The following is a 20,482-nucleotide window of genomic DNA, read 5'->3' on the forward strand; positions in this document are numbered from 1 at the left end:
TGGCTGTGGCTCTGTGTTTTGGGACATGCACCTCAGGACATGAGTGGCCAGGGGTTTCTGGTAGGTGAGATCTCCAGGGGATCCCAGATAACCTCCACAGGCTGTTGGAATGGAGCTTAAGCTGGGCTTGAGCTTCAGAAAACTCTGCTGACTTCTCCTGAGAGAACAGGGAACTTCAGAAAGCAACACTTTCCACTTAGGGTGACCGTCACAGGAACTTTCCATTATTGAATTAGAAATTTTTCATGTTCTTGAAGACTAAATGCTGAGACCTTCAGGTTAAAAAGTCAATAGATTATTTATGCTATGCTGCTTTTGTCAGGTGATAAATTGGATGGTGCTATTGCAAGCAGCGAAATAATTAAGAATTCTGGTACAATTGAGAAGTCAAATTAGAAAGGATAAAATCATGGCTTAAGAAACCAACTGTCTTTGGCTGGAGAGTGAAAATAATTTAAAATGATAAACCATACTCTCCACTGGCTATTTATTCTGGTTTATGCAGCAATATCTGTGTTCCAAGTGGGTTCTTCTGTCTTTCTGACACACGGCTACTACAAGACACTTTATACTCACAAGTATTCCTCAAAATCATACAATCTGAATGAAGCTGAACAAATGAACACCCAAGAAACTATTCTATTTGCCCAAAGCCATCAGCTTAGAAAAAGAAAAAGGACCAGGAAGGTAAAATAAGGGTGGTTGCACTCTTTGGAAAATGTGCTTTGGGTTTGGCTCACCAAACAATTTCTGTAAGAAGAAAAGTGAGTTTTGCCGTTGTCTTTCAATTTTAAGGGAGGATAGAGGTGGACAGGACTTCATCCATAGTTTGAAAATTATATATTAGACTAAATTGGCAGTACACAATTATGTGAAAACATGTGGTGTTTGCTTAGTGTAAGGCACATATCTAAATTAAAAATATATATCTTCCTTTTTGGATGTGGTGGTACCCTCTGCTCAGTGAAGGTTTGGCTGCCTGCAGCCTCTCTTCCTAATCTTAGCCAAAAAAAATTGTCATTTGCAAGGAGGGGTTTCAGTTGGTGAGGGGAAAATATAAATCCAGTAAGTAATTTTTTTCCATATTTTTCTTTAAATTAGTGTTGCTGTTTCTTATCTAATTAATGACCAGTACTGAAGCAGAAGACTTAAATTCCTGCTCTGGTCCTGGCATGTAGCACATTTTTTGAGCAGTTTTTAATGTGAACCAGTCCTGTGACTGTCTTTGCTGCCTTGCCTGTAGCCAGGCCATGGAAGTTCTGTGTGCAATAACCCTGGAATTTGAACCAATGATGCAAACTCTCCATGGGCCTCTTTAAAAACCTATCTCACAGGGCAGGAAACTCAGGTGGGAACAGTTAAACTGAGAGAGCTCCACTTTTGTGTTCCAGTTCATCAATCTTTAAAGAGACACTAGTAGGTCAAGTGGGTACAAAACTGATCAATGGACAAGAAGAATCCCTTTTTAAACTAATCACAATTCATCTCCAATGGGCAACAGAGAAAGTAAAATAAAAAGACACAGCCCCTGGGGTCCTGGTGAGGGAGAACTTAATTAGCTGAGCACTCACACACTCTTTAGAGAGCTCTCCCTTAGAGCCCATAAGGGATTTGCAGTTCACTACAGTTTTGGAGGGCAGGTTCCCTGCAATGTGACATGACAAAACCTGTCTGTCCCTCTTACTAAAGGCTCCTTGTTGTGTACCTGCCCCCCAGGAACACCCAGAATTGCCTGGCCATCACCTGAAAGGCAAATACCTGCTGGCCAGGAGAGCAGCAGCTGTCTCAGGACCCTGCAAAGTGCTTATGGTTGATTTTATTTGAGATACATTTGAGTTACAAGCAGTCTGCTGTTAAAACTCTATGTGGTAGTAGTAAATGAGGCACATTGAGGGGATATTTTAATGGCATTTTTGGTAGGGAAAGCTTCTGGAATGTTGTACATGAGCTGAAATGGCTACTCAGTTGCCCATCTGAAATCACAAAAAGTGATATCTGAGATGTTTCATACTTGTTGTTAATTCCAATATAATTGAAATGTGGAGGTTGCTCTCTTTATTGTAGTTAAGTTTGAGTACTCTTTCCCCCAGGACAGAAATTCACAGACTATTTGCTCAAAAATGGAAAAAATGTGTGCTGTGGGAATCTGAAAGCTGGGGTTCTGTGAACAGTCAGAAATCAGAGAAATGGAAGACTCATGCAATCCATTTCCTTAAACAAAAATGTTCAGCAGAAATATCTGAGTGTCTGCCCAAGGTGACTGAAAATACTACTTCTTATTCAGGTGCCAATATCCATAACCTCATACAAACTCAGGAAGCACAATCCAACTTCTGGCAAACAATATCTCATTCCTAAAAGGGAATTTAATGTGCCACTATGTTAACTTTTTTTTTTTTCTGTGAATCCTGAGGTGTGTTTTTTTTCCCCCATAAAATCTCAGTTTCCTGGATGATAATAATTGGAGAAGATTTTTCTTTTCTGTTTTCTAATTATTTTTAAGAGAGGTAATAGCTCTCTAGCAGTGATGAGAAGCTGATTAAAAGCTGATTGTTGTCTACCCTGAAAATAAACAATCAACGATTTGTTACTTTCAATAGATCTCACATCTTTAAGGCAATCATAATTGCCTTCAAGAGAGGCAGGGGAAGCAAGGGGAATCTCATACTTCATTTCTAACCCTGAGCATTTCAAAGCATAATCAAAATTATACCACTTACCCTCCCCCTTGCCTTTCCTGTCATGCACATGGTTACATGATCATGAAGAGGCTTTTCCAAGAATGAAGAAAAGAAAAATCCATTGTAGGCAGATTGGGAACTGAAAGTCTGAAGTTCAGGCTTCTCTGAGATTTGTGAAAAGGATTATTATTAAAAAAAAAAAAAAGAAAAAAAAGAGAGAGAGAAACTCCATATGGAGAAGAAAGTTTCAGCCTCAGCATGAAGAGGACAGGGTGTTGCTCATTCAGAGCCTGGCTGGGGTCATCCTGCAGCAGAGGCACTGGCTGAGCCTCGTGCAGGGTAACACGTTCCCTCAGCTGAGCCAGGAGAACTCTCTGACAATCCAGGTACTTGAGAAGGAAACACCATGTTCACATTTTCACTGTTTCTGAAGAGCAAGTTTCAGCTTTTTGTGGCTGCTGCTCTCCTCTCCTGGTAGTGCAGCCACAGGAAGGTGTCTGGGAATTTTAGTGGATTGTTCCTTTTCCACTGCAGCAGTACCCAGAGCTCTGTGTGGCTTCCTTGAGCCTGTGAAGGGATGAAAACAGCATCCAGCAGATGATTAACCTGCCATGGGAGACCTTTTTCATCAATAGGTACCTCAGGGGGGTCTCTTCCCCTGCCTCCCAGCCCTTTTTTTGGGGATTCACACATGGGCTGGTGCCAAGCAGAACTTCCCAGAGGAGGCAGGGAGAGAGGCTATGAAAGCAAGAAGCCCAGAGGGCTGAGATTCACAGGGAAGGAGGCATAAAGCACTGGGCAGGAAGAGGAAAGGATGGAGGAAATTCCTTCTGGAAGGGAGGAGCAAAATTTATGGGTCTTCTGAAATTTTCTTGCATAAGGCAATGCAGTTCCTGGTGTGTCTGGAAATAAAATAGCTGGGAGTGTTGCTTTATGCACTCATATTGGGATTTGCATTTTTTCTGGTTGCCAGCAGGAAGGCAGCAGCTGCTGGAGGGATGTAGAACCCATGCACAGTGTGGGTGCATGGGTGTGATGGGCAGGGCTCCCATGCAGCGTGAGTTACAAAACCATAGAAAAGCAAATACAACTCTGAGGTAGGTTCTAATTATGCTTTTGCTCAGTTAATGAGAATCCAGACTGAACAAGACTGGGTCCTCCTTTAAATGCAACTGTTTATTGACCCAAGTCCAAGTCTCCATGCCACACAATTGCCTCATTTTTGTCAGCCTGTGATGTGGCACTTTTTATTTCTGAGTAACAATTCCCAAACTGGTGTGTCTGGAATTCTCCTGCTCAGTAGAGCAAAGTTTTTCCAGAGTAACTTGAGGAAGTTATTGATAAGCAAAAAATGTGTTCTAACACTGAGTAAGAAGCTGATCCAGATCAAGAATCTGGGTTATAGCTGCCTGGCCTGTGCTTCCCTCACCTGTGCAAGTTTTATGCTTCATTATTGAGATTCTGTATGTTAGGGGCAGAATTTTAAACCACCCTAAGATGACTGTGTTGTTTTTGTTACCAAAATGAGAATACCAAAAATGCTCCCCTTCAATTTCCTGGTAGTTATCCTGTCCTGCCCCACGCCTGCCAGAGCAGGGACAGCACAGCACAAGGTACTTTGCTCTTGGCTTGTGTAGTGGATAACACAGGTGCTAAAAAATGTGTGTTCAGCCTGTAATTACACTTCTGGAAATTTAGTGCTGTATTTATGAAATGCTTTTCCTTAGAATCTTTAAATAATTAGCTAATGAGTCCCAAGTGAAACAATTATCCCATATACCCAGACAGTGGGGATTCTTCATCAGCCAGTGTTCAGCCAGAGCTCATAAAACATGCTTGTGTTCTAAAAGCAAAGGTGGCTGTTCTGTGCTTTCCTCTTGGAGCATTTTGGGAGCTGAAACAAGAGCAGTGACAGGCTACACTGGTGACACAGAAATGGACAGGGCCTGACACAGCTTAGGGAGGCGTGAGTGGACATGCTGTGAGTGAGGTGTTTTTGGGAATAACAAGACAATAAAATATTCTAATGCAGAAGAACCAGAAAGAACCAAATTTGTTTGCATGAGGGCCCTAAAATGGACACGAGTTTATCTCCTCCATCCCTTCCATCCATTCCTCCCTCCTCTGAGTGACCAAAACAACCACCAGCTCACCTGGGTCCCTGGTGAGAGGAAAGGAAGGTGAGTGACCTGCTCTTCAGCAGGTCAGTTATCTTTGCCTTCCATGGGAGAAATTAAATTCCTCCATAAGCTCAGGGTATAGAAAACAGTGTTTTAGGTCTCAAGATACCCTGTGTAACAACTTTAATGCTTTGCTACCTGGCAGGCAAAGTTTACAGTAGGAGAAAATGTGGTTTTGCTGTGTCTGAAACATTCTGCTGGAGAGATTTCCTTCAAAGATATTTCTCTTCACATTTTTTTTGGTGTGCAGCCTGCTTTAGATGGGAACTGCTCTGCTTCTGGGAGGGCAGCTGTGAGTGGAGCAGGGCACTGTCTCTGCTCTGTGTCCTCTTTGAACAGGGTTGGAGTAATTTCTGCTCTCCCTTGAACAAAGTGCCTGAAGCCTGCACACCTCTTAAGCAGGGCTTGCAAAGGGGGGTGGAGAAGATTTTGAGCTGCAGTGAGGAACTGAAAGAACCTGGATAATCACAAGGAAAAATTCTTTCTGATAAGGGTAATTGAAAGAGTTGAAATTCTGTGCTGTAATGAGACCTCCTGTGTTGGCTGTCCACATTGGCAAGTCTGTGCAACCTTTAAAATGAAACCTTGATGGTGATACCTCCCTTTTCTGGAGTTTGGCAGAATGGTCCTTAGTGGGGTGGTGATGAATAATAAATAATGATGTATGGAGAAAAATTCTGCCTCCACTTGGCAGTCTGCACTTTGCTCCTTGAGCAGTCCTCTTGGTTTTGCTGGACTTCCTGGAGCAAAGGTGAGAACTCTGTGTTGAGAGAGCAGAGGAAGCAACAGCTTTGATTTTAAACTCTTCCTTACTCTGCCTGGACTTTGGGTTTTCTGGCAGTCAGCCCTCTGCTTCTTGCCCCCAGTCCTTTGCTTGAATTTATTTCCTGATCCTGTGCACTACTCTTTCTACTTCTGTGTGACCTGAGCTCTGCTGGCTCAAATTTGGAAGCCACAGACTGTCACTTAAAATGAGTCCAGCTGAAAAACCTTTCCAACAGATGATCCACCCAAGTTACTGCTGTGACTCTGGCACTATTAACTAATGAAACCTGTGGTGTCTGGGCTAGAAAATTCAGGTGATTTAGGCTTGCTTTGCAGGACATACTCCCAGGGCATCATCTTTACATGCCCACAGCAGATGAAAGGTTTGTTCTCATGTTTAAAGGAGGTGGTGAGGACAGATTTACCCTGGAGAAGTCCAAGTGCTGCTGAAGACAGACTTGGTCCCTCCAAAGCCATGGCACAGAGGATGTCTGTGTGTGTGCGCGGTCTGGCTGCTGGTGTGGTCGATGCCTCCTGTTACGTGGATATAACAGCAGCTCAGCTCTCCCTCTTTAGGAGGATGTGGGGTTTATTTCCTCTAGCTCTCCTTGGCATTGTTTTCTTTTCCTCCCCACAACCCCCAGTTCCTGTTAAGTGAGATTTTGAAATATCTCTGTGGAAAGGCCTGACTAGGGGTGACAGACTGAGCTGCTGCCAGCAGAGACTGATGTCTCTGTAAATGGGATGTAATGGCATAAAAAAACAGTTCAAAAATTGCCCATGAACTATGTAGGGAGTCTGCTGGGGTCTGAGAGTGCTGGGCACTGCTGCAGTGACCCTGTGGTTTTTTGGATACCTGCTTGGATGATTTTTGTGAGGTTCAAAGCGAATTCTCACTTCACTTTGCTGTGGGGAGCTCGATGTGGCCAAACTTACATCCCTCAGAGATTCCTGTAGGGAAGCAGAGGAGCTGATGTCAACTCTGGGAGTAAAGGGAAGAGGGAATCGGTCCAACAGAAGTTTTATTTTCTTGCACTGTGAGCTTAGTCTTCTGCTACCTTCCAGTACCTGAAGGGAGCCTACAGGAAAGGTGGAGAGGGACTTTTTTCAAGTTCATGAAGTGACAGTATGGTGGGGAATGAATTCAAATTAACAGAGAGTAGGTTTAGATTGGATAATGTGAAAAAAATCCTTTACTGTGAGGGTGATGAGGCCCTGGCACAGGGTGCCCAGGGAAGCTGTGGTTGCCCCATCCCTGGAAGTGTTCAAGACCAGGTTGGACAGGGCTTGGAGCAACCTGGGATAGTGGAAGGTGTCCCTGGCCATGGCAGGGGGTGGAATAGGACGGGCTTTAAGGTCCCTTCCAACCCAGAAAGTTTTGTGATTCTGTGATTCTGTGATTCTGTGACTGTACTACATGGGTAACTTTAAATCCTCTCTGTTTGCCCAGTGTCTTCCTACCTGGTGTAACCCTTACTTGCTGTGAGTAAGGATTGGCAGAGTCGAGGCCTCTGAAGGCTGACACATACCCATGGGATGTGCCAGCTGGGAAAACAATGGGAGGTACAAGCTGGAAAGTGCAGTGCTTAAGGTGAGGTTAATTAACTTTTGGAATAACTCGGCTGAGGTGGATTTACTGCCGGGAGCGGGGCTGGGGGTGCAGGGAGAGGGGCTGGGGGTGCCGGGAGAGGGGCTGGGGGTGCACAGGGAGAGGGGCTGGGGGTGCACAGGGAGCGGGGCTGGGGGTGCAGGGAGAGGGGCTGGAGGAGATTCCCGAGCGCTGCCAGGATTTGGGAATGGGCAGGAGCCGCACGGAGAGAGGCGCGCGGCCGCCAGGGGGCAGCACCGGCCCGATGGATCCTCGGGAAGCGCCGGGAGCGGCCCCGGGACCACGACAGGGACAGTGACCTGTGTCGTGATAGGGACAGCAGTGACCTGTGTCGTGACAGGGACAGTGACCTGTGTGTCGATAGGGACAGCAGCGACCTGTGTCGTGACAGGGACAGCATTGACCTGTGATCCAACAGAACATCACCACCTGTATCATGACAGGGACAGTGATCTGTGTCCCGACAGAGACAGTGACCTGCACCCCAACAAGATGCAGTTCATCACCAACCCCTGTCAAGATGCAAGACATCAGTGACCTGCATCTCGACAGGGACAGTAATTTGTGTCCTGACAGGGACATCACTACCTGTATCGTGACAGGGACATCACCTGCACCCCTACAGGGCTATCAGCCACCTGTGTCCTGGCAGGGACAGTCACCTGTGGCCCCTGCACCCCGGCAGGGACATCACTCACCTGGAACTGCCCTGGAACTGCGCCAGGCCATGGGGCAGCATCAGCACACAATCATGGATGGTTTGGGTTGGAAGTGGCCTTAAAGCCCATCCCATTCCACCCCCTGTCATGGTCAGGGACACCTTCCACTATCCCAGGTTACTCCAAGTCCCGTCCAACCTGGCCTTGGACACTTCCAGGGATGGGGCAGCCACAGCCTCCCTGGGCAACCTTTCCAGGGTCTCTCCACCCTCACAGGAAAAACTTTTATATAACATCTAATAGAAATCTCTCTTTTCATTAAAAACCGTTCCTCCTTGTCCTGACAGTACCTGCCTGGGTAAAAAGTTGCTCTTTCTCTTTTTTATATGCTCCCTCCAAGTACTGTCACTGAATACTTACCCTGTGTGTAGTGATTTAGCCCCAAAATGAGTTGGTCAGCCAGTGTGTAGGTGTTTGCTTTAGGTTTCTCTTTTGTCTCTGGCTCTCCTCAAACAGCAGCAGTTTTCAAATACACATAGTGACCAGATCTTTCCCCCTCTTCTAAGAAATGTCAGCTATTGCTCTGTTTTCCCTTTGTCCTTTATTCTGTATGAGATAAGAGTTTGGCCAGGCTGACACTGGGGTTAAAGTCAGGCTGCCAAATCCCCATGGCCCCCAAATTTCTTTCCTTCTCACCCCTTGCTTTACAGAAGAGGAGACTTTAAGAGATGCACAGTTGTATTTTAAGTGAGGAATTATTCAGAATGGAGAAATTAAGGCCTTTTAAATATTTAATGAAAGGAGGTTTTCTAAATTATTTAATAGCTTATTATAAAAGATAGCACAAAATGGTTTAGTAATTTATTCTTTGCAGAAAGTAGCCATAAAAAGCATTTTACAACATGTAAATATTGGTAGGAAATGTACCTAATTTAAAATGTTATCTTATTCCATCTGTCAAAGGAATTATACAGTGCCTATACAGTTTTCAAATAACTTTAGACCTTTATTGTTTCTGTTCTTGAAGTTCTTCCCTGGCACAGGGAAATGCTGTTTATACCCATTTTACTCAAGTGCAGGGGCACAGAGAGGCACAAAGACACAGATTGTGATGGGACCAAGGCACAGCAGACCTGACCATTGCAATTCCCTCCAGATCCCAGAACCCACAAACTTCATTTGCCCTAAATACTGAGCCAGGGAAGTACTGTAGCCTCTGGGGAGAACTCTGTGCAAAGCAGGAGTTGCTCGTGGCCAGTCCATGCATAAATACTGAGAATGGGGCCCTTCCCCTCTCCCATTCCCCCTTTTCTGTATCCTTGCTGCAGATGGAGCTGGGTTCAGCTGCTCGCTGGCCAGAGCTCCTTGTATAAAAACAAACAGGCAGCTCTGTTTCCCAGAGTAATGTGTCACCCTGAGACAAGACAGGGGCCAGCAGCTAAACCCACAAAACACACACAAAGCATGCTTTTGCTACGAAAAGCCTGGAATTCCTTTTACAGTTATTAACCGGGTGAGCCTCTTGTTTCTGTTCTGATCTGTCTCCTCTATTGACATAAACCAGCTGAAGCTGGTTTCAGGAGTTTGCCTTAATCTCCCCTAATACAACTCTATTTTTAAAAGAAATATCACTGCCTGGAAGGCATCAGAAAGCCTGGAGATATGCAGGTGGACGTATCATCTGTCACTTTCGCTGCATCCACTTAATTAGAATGAGTTGGACTAATCAATACTGCCTTTGCCTTTTACCAGTGTTCAACATGTGTTTACACAACAGGTTACACTGATATTTGTATTTACCTGCAGATGTATCTGCACAGGGTTTTATTTTCCTCTCTAATAAAAATTATGGAACAGATAAGCACTAAAACCCAAGTTAGTGTATTGCAGTATTGATTTCTACAAGAGCACTGTAAGAATGTATTTATCTACCTGTCCTATTATGAAATGGGTAAAAATGTACCACATAACCATTTCAGTCAGTCAATGCTGTATTGAAAATCCTGGTTGTTTGCTTCTTCTTAATAGGTCTTTTGAGGCACACTGTTGTTTTATTTTTATTTTTTATTTTATGTATATTTATGGAAGAAAGGATTAATGCAGGATGGTAGTGCTTTTTCTTAAGACAACTCTTTGCCTGCATTTTGTTTTGATAGCCACTGCTGATTTGATAGAAATGCTGATTTTGGCTCACCCTGGAACTCCACCTTGGAAAGCAGAGAGTAAAATGTGATTAATTATAGATTGCTGGCCTGGCCCCTCTTTAATTCCAGCAATTACTCTATTTTCTCGTGGCATTCTGAACAAAAAGGAGCTGTTAAGGCCAGGTTGGATGGGGCTTTGAGCAGCTTGGTCCAGTGGAAGGTGTCCTTGCCCATGGTTTGGAACAAGATGAGCTTTAAGGTCCCTTCCAAGCTGTGATTGGAAGGTTCTGTGATTCTGTGAGCGTGTTGAGCCAGGGGCTTTCCTCTCCTGAGCTATTGAAAAGTGTCTGACTCTGTGCTTTTATGACCCCAGACGTGCTCTGCCCTCCAGTGTGGTGCTGTACTTTTGTGTTTCTTAAAAGCAAATTTCTAATTGAGCAAAGGAGGAGGGAAATGAAAAGAGTGGTGGGTAAGATGGGAAAAGGTTGTTGTGATCGCTGTCTAGGTGAAGACCACATTATTATTACTCTCACAAATTGCTCTGTGCCATGTTTTCAGTAGCAGAAGGTCAAGTTGTGCCCAGGGATGGAAGTGAGAGAACAAATATAAACAGCAAAAGCAAAGAGGCCGGAGTGTCTATAAAATGGAGTGTTTGAGCTCCTTATTCTGCAGAGCATGTGTCAGAGCTGCTGTAAAAGTGTTTCCATGTGGAGATTTCAAAGTGTAACTCCTGGGTTACAGCACGAGCCGTAACCTGTGTGTTTCTCACAGAGAGACCAAGAAAAATAAGGTTAAATTCAGCCCTCCCCTGAAAAAAAAAAAAAAAGAAAAAGAAAAAAAGAAAAAAAGAAAAATAAGAGGTTCAGTCACCTGGGAAAGGTTTGGATGACAAAAATCTGAAATGGTACACTGATTTTAGAACTTACCAGGTGGGCTGTAGGTGTAGGGGGCTGGGTGTGAGAGCTGATGCTGGAAGGGAGGAGAGGCAGGAGGGTCAGAGGGTGCAATAATGCAATAATGCAATAATGCATCATTCCAGACACACTCCTGTGGATCTGACCCTCTGCTGAGGCAGGCTCCAGGGCCTGGCCAAATCTTTGTGAAGACAGTGACAGATTTTCCCCACTATCTTTAACAATCTCTGCTTCAAACACTTGGAGGCTTCATGGAACCACGTGGAAATGTGTTTGCACTGTGGTGCAGCCCCACAGCTTTCCCAGCAGTTGGTGGAGAGAGGGGGGTGATGGTGAGACCCCAGTGAGCTGCACACATTCTGTTTGCAGCCCCTGGTACAGCAAACTCTGCCTTTGGTTATATGGTGATGCCTTAGAGCTGCCTCACCACAGCTTCTCTGTGCTCTCAGGGAGAAAAGAGAAATACAGCTGCTGCCTTTTGCCCCGGCTTGCACTGTAGATGGCACTGTGAAACTAAGATTTTGGTAACAAAGATGTATTTTACAGCACCTTTGCAGACGTTAATTGCAGTGTAACGTGGCTTTCTTTCTAGGTCCCCGAAGTGAAGGAAAATTCTGAGATGCAGAAAGGCTTATTTGCTGCTGCAAATGGGAATCTGGAATAACTATGAAAAACACACTGAAATAATTGTGTTTGACTGGAACAAAATTCTTGCAAAGTCCCCAAGGTAAGAGCACTTTTTATCTTTCAAATGACACTGAAGATTCTCTGTTCTGGTTAGCAACAATATCCACTTGAATCCAATAGAGAATGAAGGCTTGACATTTCTGAAAGCAGCAGCTCACTGGCGCTGAAGGACTCGGCACCCCTTGCTGCATCTGTCTGCCAAATTTCATTTTTTTTCTCTGCCTTTTCAAAGATCCTCTTGTATTTCTTTACATTAGCAGGCTGAAAACTTGTGTCCTGTCTACCTGCAAGGCAGACTAAAGTCTGCAGATGCGTCATTTGGATGCTTTTAGCAGCCTTTCAGTTTGGGTATGACCGAGTGGATGCTTTGTAGTGATACACTTATTCCTGGAATTCAATGTTCTTACACAGGGGTGACGTTATCCTGTTAACCTGCTGAGCCCTGGTTGCAAATTCCTTGTTTAATGTCTCAAAAGAGTCAAACTCAGCTGGGGAAAACTTTTGAAAATAGGCCAGTACAAGACCATTTCCACTGAGACCAGTTTTGCTGCTGCACTGGGAATGGTGGGTCCACTAAAGTGCTGAAGCAGCAGCTGTTGAGCATATGATGCATAATTTGGGACCTGTCCACCATCACACCTGCCCCTGCCACCAGCTCCCACCAGAAATGGCATGTTCAGGATGCCTGAGCTGGGGAAATCTGGAGGAAGGTCTCTGTCTTTGTGGTGGTACATCAGAGTGACACCAGAGCTGGGGGCGTCCACTGATACTTGGACCAGATCTGAGTGTTTGCATTTAGAGCAACAGAAGGATGGGATTGGAAGCTGAGTGGATGATGACATTCTATTCATGAGCTGTAACCTGTGTGTTTCTCTTGGACAAGCCAAGAAAACAAAGGTTAAATTCTGCTCACTCCTAAAAAAAAAAAAAAAAAAAATTCAGTCACTCAGGAAAGATTTGGATGAACAAAATCTGAAGCGGTACACTGATTTTAGAACTTACCAGGCAGTTTTCTTAGGATAATACTGGGCCAACAGCAATAGTGACATTTATGCTGCTTTCACAGTGACTCAATCCCATTAGCTGCAGTGACATTATGTAGTTAGCTGCATGCAAGAGGTGAATTTGGTTCAGCTACTCTGAATTAGCGTGGGAGAGCTGCAGAAGGGGGGACTTATAGGTGGGTGAGGAGCAGTGATGTCTTTATCTTCTGGGCTTGGTTCACACTCATGGAAGTCTCCCATATACAGCTGTAAAAGGCCATGAGGGTGTTTATTCCTGTATTCAGCATAGAAATATACTGGGGTCAGAACAGAGCATCTTCTTAAAGCCAGAAAAGGTACCATCTTGCCAAATCAGTGCTTAAAGTGTGGCTTCTTTACATATAATTTTCATTCTCTGAAATCTGTAGATATGGTGAGTTGGTTTTATTTTTTTGCAATATTAATGTAATTAAAAAAAAATTGTAGGCTGAAAGTGCTGAGGTTTGCACCACTGTATTTCTTTCTACAGTGTAAACCAGAATTTGTTGCTAAAATATATTCACATGCAGCAGGCTTCTGGTCTCTTAACTTTTGATATTAATAAGTACATTTTTTATTTGTTTGGGCTTTATCAGCATTTGCAATTAGAGAAAAAATACTGTTCTGCAAAGTGTGAAAAGGGAAATTGTGTGAGCAATTTTAACTGAGCAAACATGGCCTCTGATTTGGTTCATTGGTAGATTATCAAATTTAAGCAGCATCCAAGTGTGTCACCTGGTTGTGACAGTAGGGCTGTTTAAGGCAGCCCTTGTGTTGCTTGGGATTTCTTTTTTTAAATTTGTCTCTTCAGCACTTGAATGTTGGATTAGCGGAATAGTCTTAAATTTTTTTTAAGATATACAGATAAACTTTTTTAGAAAATACTTGGAAGACTCAGAACTGGAATCTGCAGGAGAAAAGCAGTTCCCAAAGGACATTTTGGTGCAAATAAACTCGTGATAAGCTTGCCCAAATCCCAACGTGCTGATTAACTGCAGACTAACATCACTGCCATGAAAACAGTATTTGGTTCAATTTATGCAAATCTATAAATTGCCTTTAATTAATTTGATGTATTCCTGCTTGCAGAATTTGCTGAAATTGTGGAACACAGTATCTAAGGGTTCAAGTACATAACGCCCATTTATGTATCATGCAAGCAATAAATCACTATAACTCAGTTTAAAATGATGATTAGATTCCCTTTCTATATGATGAATGGCATAATATAAGCTATTGAGGGATTTAATTGTAGATATTTGCAGAAAAATTATGGAAGATTTGGGATCTTAGTTCTAAGAATAACATGAATAAGAGCAACAACACCTTCTTTAGAGCAAATGTTTTCTGAAATGCAGTTTCCAAAACCCTGGCAGATAAGTGAGTCCTTGCATGTTTGACTGAGGTGCTGCTTCATGAGTGTTTTACCCTCAACAAACTAGCTGATCTCCAGGAAATCTCCCAAATATTGTGTGTTTGGGAGACCCAGCCAAGTCCTGTGCATGGCTACAGGGGAGTTGGTAGCTTTAGTAAATATGTCCTGAGAAGTATTAAGTAAAAAAGACTCTTTTTTTTCTGTCACTGGGGGGATGCAGTTCAAAAAGAGTAGTACAACTCATAAATATGTATGTTTAAATTTGAATGTGGGTGGATCTTAATAAAAGACAAAAAAACCCCATCCCTTATCTCAGATTCATAGAACTGTATTACACTCATAATGTATTATTATAAACATGTGTTTGTGGGCAATGTGATGTGTGCTAGACATTGCTTCCAATTATAAAATGTCCTTAACAAAGAATTGATCTCAACCAAGTAATAAATATGATTTTGTGAGTGTTTGCCTTGCAATAAGCCACATTAGTTATTCTTCAGCTTTTCCTTCCCCACATCGTTTTTATGTTATTCCCTACTCGCATTGTTCTTTCACTCAACTGCTTCCTTTTCTGCCTCCAGGATGAGATTCTGTGCCAAATCAATGCTTCTGTCTGACTGGCTCTTTCTGGTCTATGTGTTAATGGTCTGCTGTAAATTGTTGTCCGCCTCTAGTCACCATCCCCGGGGGCACACAGGTAGGAGCTTTTAAACTCATTATGTGCTACTGAGACCAATTAATACCACTTGCAGCATGTTAGAGCCCACTTTCTAGCAATGGATAATTGATGAGGCTGTTGACAGCATGTTATAATCAGTGCAATAGGTTAAAAATACACCACCAACAAGGAAAAGAGTTATTGTAAATTTTCATGGCTTTTCTCTAGTTATTTATGTACTGAAGCTTGCCAGGGGGTTTTTGGAGTGACTTGATGACTGCTAGGACTTTGGCATTTGTGTGTGTCATATTGCTTTATCCTTATCCAAAAACATGCTGAGATGTATCTTTATCTTCACCCTCTTAATCCTGTTGTTATCAACTGACTTTACAGCAGTATCATTTGCTCTGGTGGGCAATAAATCGAAGCCCTCAGACTCCTGTTAGCCACTTCTTTCACTGCCTGACACAAATTCTGACCTGTGCTGAGATCAGCCTCTGATATTCTCCTTCTTTTCCTAACTGACATTTAAGAGGATGCACAATTGTAGTAGGGAAATATCTACCAGGCATGATGTGTTGTCATATTATAAATGCCAGAAAAAGCTCAGAACAAGCTGGATTGAATTCCAGACTGGATTTTTGTAGCAACATCTCTGGTAGGATCATGTAGGCATCAGCTTGAAAGCAGAAAAAGATGTGCCAGTGCTAATGCCAAGGTATCTGTGCAAGTCCTAAATAGAATGGGATAGCTGTGCTAAGACTGTGCCACCTTTGATCCCACTAGAGAGAGAGATAAGGTGACAAAATACCTTCTGTCAGTGCTGCTTTTCAGGAGAGGCCAAGAGTCTGGCTGCAAACCCCACAATGGGTCTGTTCTCAGCATCACAGCTTCATGCTGGCCTGGAGATTTCTGTGAGTGCTGCTCTCTGTGATGTGACCCTGTTCTTAAATCAGGTGTTACTCCCCAAATCCATATGCAATGTTCTTAGCTCTGAGCCAGACTCTTGTGGGTCCAGGTCTAATATTGGCATCCACTCCCCTCAGGGCTGGGAAGGGAGGATGCATTTGGTAGAGGCTCCATCCTCCAGAAGAGACAAACTATTGATCCTGGCTGCTTCCAGTGGTTGTCTAGGCAGGAGCTGAAGGCTCCTCCTGAGCTCACCAAAATATCTTCAGACCTGGCAAGCAGGACTGACTGACTTGCACATAGCTGCTGTGTCTCTGAGAGCTACAAAACCTCCTCCTTGCCTTCCCCCATCACCAGCTCTGCTTCCCCTGGCTGTGCAGCACTCATGTTTGCTGCAAAATACAGCCAAGCTTATGGAGAGGAACTCCATGAACTCCACAACTGCATCTTGAGGCAAAAGCCTGAGGGGTGGCCCCAGTGAATGCAGTGGTGGAGGATGACCCCTATTGCTGCTTTGTTCTGGGAATTTGTTGTAGTATCCCTTCCATGAGGAAGGGAGTCTGTGCACAATCAGAACTTAATAGCAGAGCATTTCAGGGCTGACTCTACAGAAAAACCTGGACAAGAGCCTTCTGCAGCTTTTATTATTTGAGGAGTGGTCTTGTCAGAAGAAATGTTATTTTTGTCCAAGATGCACTTTGCCTGAGTACCCAAGGGAAATACCTGTAATAAGGCAGTAGTGACCTTGTGTTGTGGGTTTGTATGATGAACACAGTGTATTCTGTAAATCATGACCATGTTTTTTACATAGAATTTCAGAATGCTTGAGAGCATACCATAAATTGACACCAGGAATTCTTTCCACCCTACCAAAGAGGTACCACAAATGCAGTCAGCTTGCTTGACTTTAAGCCTATTTGTGTGCTCTGATTTCTCTGATGAACTAAAGAAGGTTCTGCTCCTCATCAATAGCTTGGTCCAACTGTGGAGATGTTTTTTCAAATGGACACCCTTGAAGCTGGAGCCTTCATGTACATTTTATAGACTGTGGTTTTTTGTTCTGCCCCAAATGTGATTTTCCCTCCTTTGTACACTAAAGTGGCCCCCATCCCGCTTTGATTCCATGTGGTAGATGGAGCAGTGATCCCGTTTTTGATTCTCCAGCTCTCTGCCCCTGACTCTTGGCACCACAGAGGGTTTAGGGGTCTGTCCTCAAGGGGGCCTGTGTTTCCCAGCCTCATCTTATCTTTGCTGCCTTACACGACACATAGATTTACCTTCTAATGGATAATCAAATCTCTGATGGAATCTATTATGTGAGCAAGGTGCTGCCTTGTTCATCAGGAAAACAAATAATTCAGGGCTTTTAGCAGAGCCTGTTTTGTGGAAAGCAAATAATTAGCCTCATTTATTTCATACAAATTAACATGTTCTTGGGTAGCAATGGAGATAAAATTTTTGCAGTCAATAGGCAGCATTCCCATTTTTCAAAGTAAAACATCCTGAAGCACATTAGAGGGATAAATCCAAGCCTTGGGTACAGCAAAGGCTTTGTCCTTTAGGTCCAGAGGAGCTGGTTTTTAAGATCAGGTTGTGTCTGCTCCTGACTATCAGTGTGCTTCAAGTGATGTACTTGGCATCATCAGCACATTTAAATAAATGTGTACTCACCACAGCTAAAAAACTTCATTAACTAAGAGCAGACAAGAGAATTTAAGATGAAAAGTGGGAATCAACTTCTTCTTTTCAGAATACTGCCATTTTACAGGAGCATAATATGGGAAAAGACAATTATTGACCTAAGTCATGCTAGATGGTGCCTGAAAAAAATGTCATTTCTCAGCTGTCTGCCCTATTCAGGCAGGCACAGAGACTGGATCTTATGGACCCAACAGCCATCCTGCTCCTGAAAAGTGGGAGAGAATGGCATTGAGAATTCCCTTTCACAGTGGAGGCCTCTTCCCTGTAATGAAGTATAATACAGGCCTGGTTCTTTCGTTTGCTCTGTGAAATATTAATCACAAATATCCCCATAAATACCTGTCAGAGGAGAGGCCAATCCTGCCTTGCTTTGGAGCAGTTTGGATCTTGAATCCAGCTTGGACGCTGCAACCTGTTTTTCATTGGAACAGTAATTGACCTGACTGATAGAGGCAAAAGGCAGGGGTGGAATTTTCCTTCTCATCACCATTAGATCATTGAAGATGCTGCTTGTGCAGATTATTTTAGCAGTCTCCTTGTAGATCTGTGTGGAGAAGAAACATGAGAACGTTAATCTGACTTTGTTGCTGTGAATGCCCTTTGAAGAGTTTCTTTTCTGCCCTGACAATAACTAAGGGAAGCATAAGCACCAATTTTACTTTTTTTTTTTTTTTTTTTAATGGGCAGTATTTCAGGCTCTTGAGTACCTAATACCAATATAATGATCAATTCCATGCTGTGCTGGATGAAAGAACATACATTTAGTACCAGAAAAGGTTTGTTTCCACCTCACTGCTCTAAGTCACAAATGAAGAAGCATTGAAAAGACATTTTGTCAGGTCAGCTCATGTGAGGGCTGGCCCTGCAGACCCTGAGCTGGCACAGCCAGCTGAGCAGTCTCTGCCATGAATTACTGGTGCAGCCTGGCTTTTTTGAGACTCTTTTATGTGATGATGCTCACCTGCAATGCTTCCAGCTTTGCTGAAGGGTCTAAATTTTTGGGCAGAATGTTCCACGTCAACTGCACTTTTCAACAACTTCAAGGACTTTTTTTCTCTACTTTCAGGGATTTGTGGACAGACTCTGTTCCCACTGGAGTCAGAGGAAAAATTCTTTACTTACACAGGCTCCAGGATTTAATCTCCTTAAAGGAGAGCTGAAAAATGCAGCTTTGTATTAGAAATATTGTTGCTTTCAAGAAAATAGGGAAAACCCATGCTGCTTGTTCTCCCTTTATTTTGGGGTTGGAGCATCATTTTTCCTGGCAGTGCTGTTGGAGAGCCATGAGATGGATTCCTGTTTCCACCAGAGGGCCCTGCAAGGCTGTGGAAGCCTTCCTCCTGATTTAAATCCCAACTCTGCGTTTTGCTAACTAGAATTATGAGTCCTTTGTATTTCCACGGGTCAGACATGGTTACTGCACAATAAGCTTTAGCCCTTTGTTCTATTTAACTCCTTTTATGTCTTAATGTTTTATTCAGTGTGCTATTTATGTGGTTTATTACCCAGCTTCTAAATATAGGGTAGCTACAATATACAACCTTGACTGTAATCTCTTCAAGTAATAAGGTAGGGAAGGCAATTCACTTGAGAAATAGGTTCCCTTTAAGACAAAAAGGAGCAGAATTCTCTGTGTGAAGTTTGCTGGTGTACTTATTTTTGAGGAGAAAAAAAGCATAAGAAATATTTATTTTTATTTTTCATTTTTTTCCTTAAATAACAATAAGAGCTTTTGATATATATGACAGACTTTGACAATGACTTCAAATTAGATGCATAGCTATGTTACCAGTAAGTAACAATTCAGTGGTTTGTTTTTTTTTTTTTAATAGGGTAGAATGTAGTTTCTGGTGTAATTTTCCAAGAATGCACATTTTAATTGTGTGAAATGTGATTGCATATGAAAAGATTTGTGTATTTGTGGGAGCTGAGGGGTGGGAAGTGGAGAATTACAACTTAGTAAATGTGCAGGTTGATGTCTCAAATGTCATTGTTTCAAAAGGGGATGTGGAAATTCTGTAACAAAAAGGAGAGAGTCTCATTTAACACAAATGGTCAAGCCCAGTTTGTTAAACTGTTGAGCAGGAGGCTGATACCAAGCTCTTTCCTGCAGTGAAAAAAACCAAAGTGACCTTATTTTAAAGCCATAGGGGAAAGCTTGTGAAAATATTGTCTTTATTTTATTAATTTTGCATTGACACCATAGTCTTTTTTTACATGGCTGCCATCTGCTGTAAATGATAATCTTCATATTCCATTGACCGAAATTCTAACCAGGAAAGCTTTCTTTTCACTGCGTCTTTTCTTTTAAATCTACTTCTCCCAAACTTAGGTCTGATAACAGAAAAAAAAATATTACATTGCAAATGGATTGTCTTATGCCAGTGTGAGACAGAAATGGTTAGATAAGTGTAAACCCACAAATAGAATGGAAAAGATCTTGTCCTTGGTGTTCACTTGAGTGAAGTGATGCAACAAAAAGCTCTGTTCTGGGTTTCCATGGAGGTCGGCATGCTGAGTCCTTGGGAGGATGGATGCCAGAGTGATGAAGGCAAGAGATTGAGATGTAAAGGACTTGCATCGAGTTCCTTGCTCTGAAATGATTAAAAGACCTGCCTAAGATGAAGTCCTGACCCCACTGAAGTGGGAGTTTGATTCTTCTGTCATTTAGTTTCCAGCCCACTCTGGATGTGTCTCAGCAGAAAAGTTAAACTGCATAGTTATGATTTTATTAAAGCTTAAGCCAGTCACTCACAGAATTCACCACTGGCAAATCACTGCCATTTTGAAGGATGGAAACTGTTTTAGGGCCTGTTTTTCTATTGATCCCCATGTCTGTGCTCACTGGCTGGGCTGCATTGCCACAGCCTCCAGTTCCATCGGTTGTGACAGCGCTGCAGAGCCTGCCCCAAACATAAAGTCCCATTTCAGTCTATTTGTAAGGCCTTTCATCCCAAATGGGTGGCTGCACAGGCTTGAATAAATGTCCATGGAAGTGGCCAGCAGTTTCTGGTGGTTTAGACTGTTTGTTTTTGTCTGTGCTATCTGATGAAGGGTGGTTCAGAGGCTGCCTAGGGTGGGCTAACTCTCCATGGTGGCTTTAATTTGCCCACCTGGCTGTGGGTGGGTATAAAATATTCACCTTGTATTTAAGAGCAGGAAATCTGTTGTCATCCTT

General features: G+C 43.1%; 1 protein-coding gene across 1 annotated transcript in view; it reads left to right on the forward strand.

Annotated features, from left to right (window-relative positions):
* The window catches only part of TAFA4 (TAFA chemokine like family member 4), a 66,669-nt gene that overhangs the window by 11,224 nt on the left and 34,963 nt on the right, over nucleotides 1-20,482 (forward strand). The window contains exons 2-3 of the mRNA XM_030283199.4: nucleotides 11,545-11,679; nucleotides 14,618-14,733. Of these exons, the coding sequence (XP_030139059.1) occupies nucleotides 11,600-11,679; nucleotides 14,618-14,733 (196 nt within the window). The 5' untranslated portion in view covers nucleotides 11,545-11,599. The remainder of the gene's footprint in view (nucleotides 1-11,544; nucleotides 11,680-14,617; nucleotides 14,734-20,482) is intronic.

The sequence above is a fragment of the Taeniopygia guttata genome, chromosome 12, assembly GCF_048771995.1.
Source record: "Taeniopygia guttata chromosome 12, bTaeGut7.mat, whole genome shotgun sequence".
Lineage (NCBI taxonomy): Eukaryota > Metazoa > Chordata > Aves > Passeriformes > Estrildidae > Taeniopygia > Taeniopygia guttata.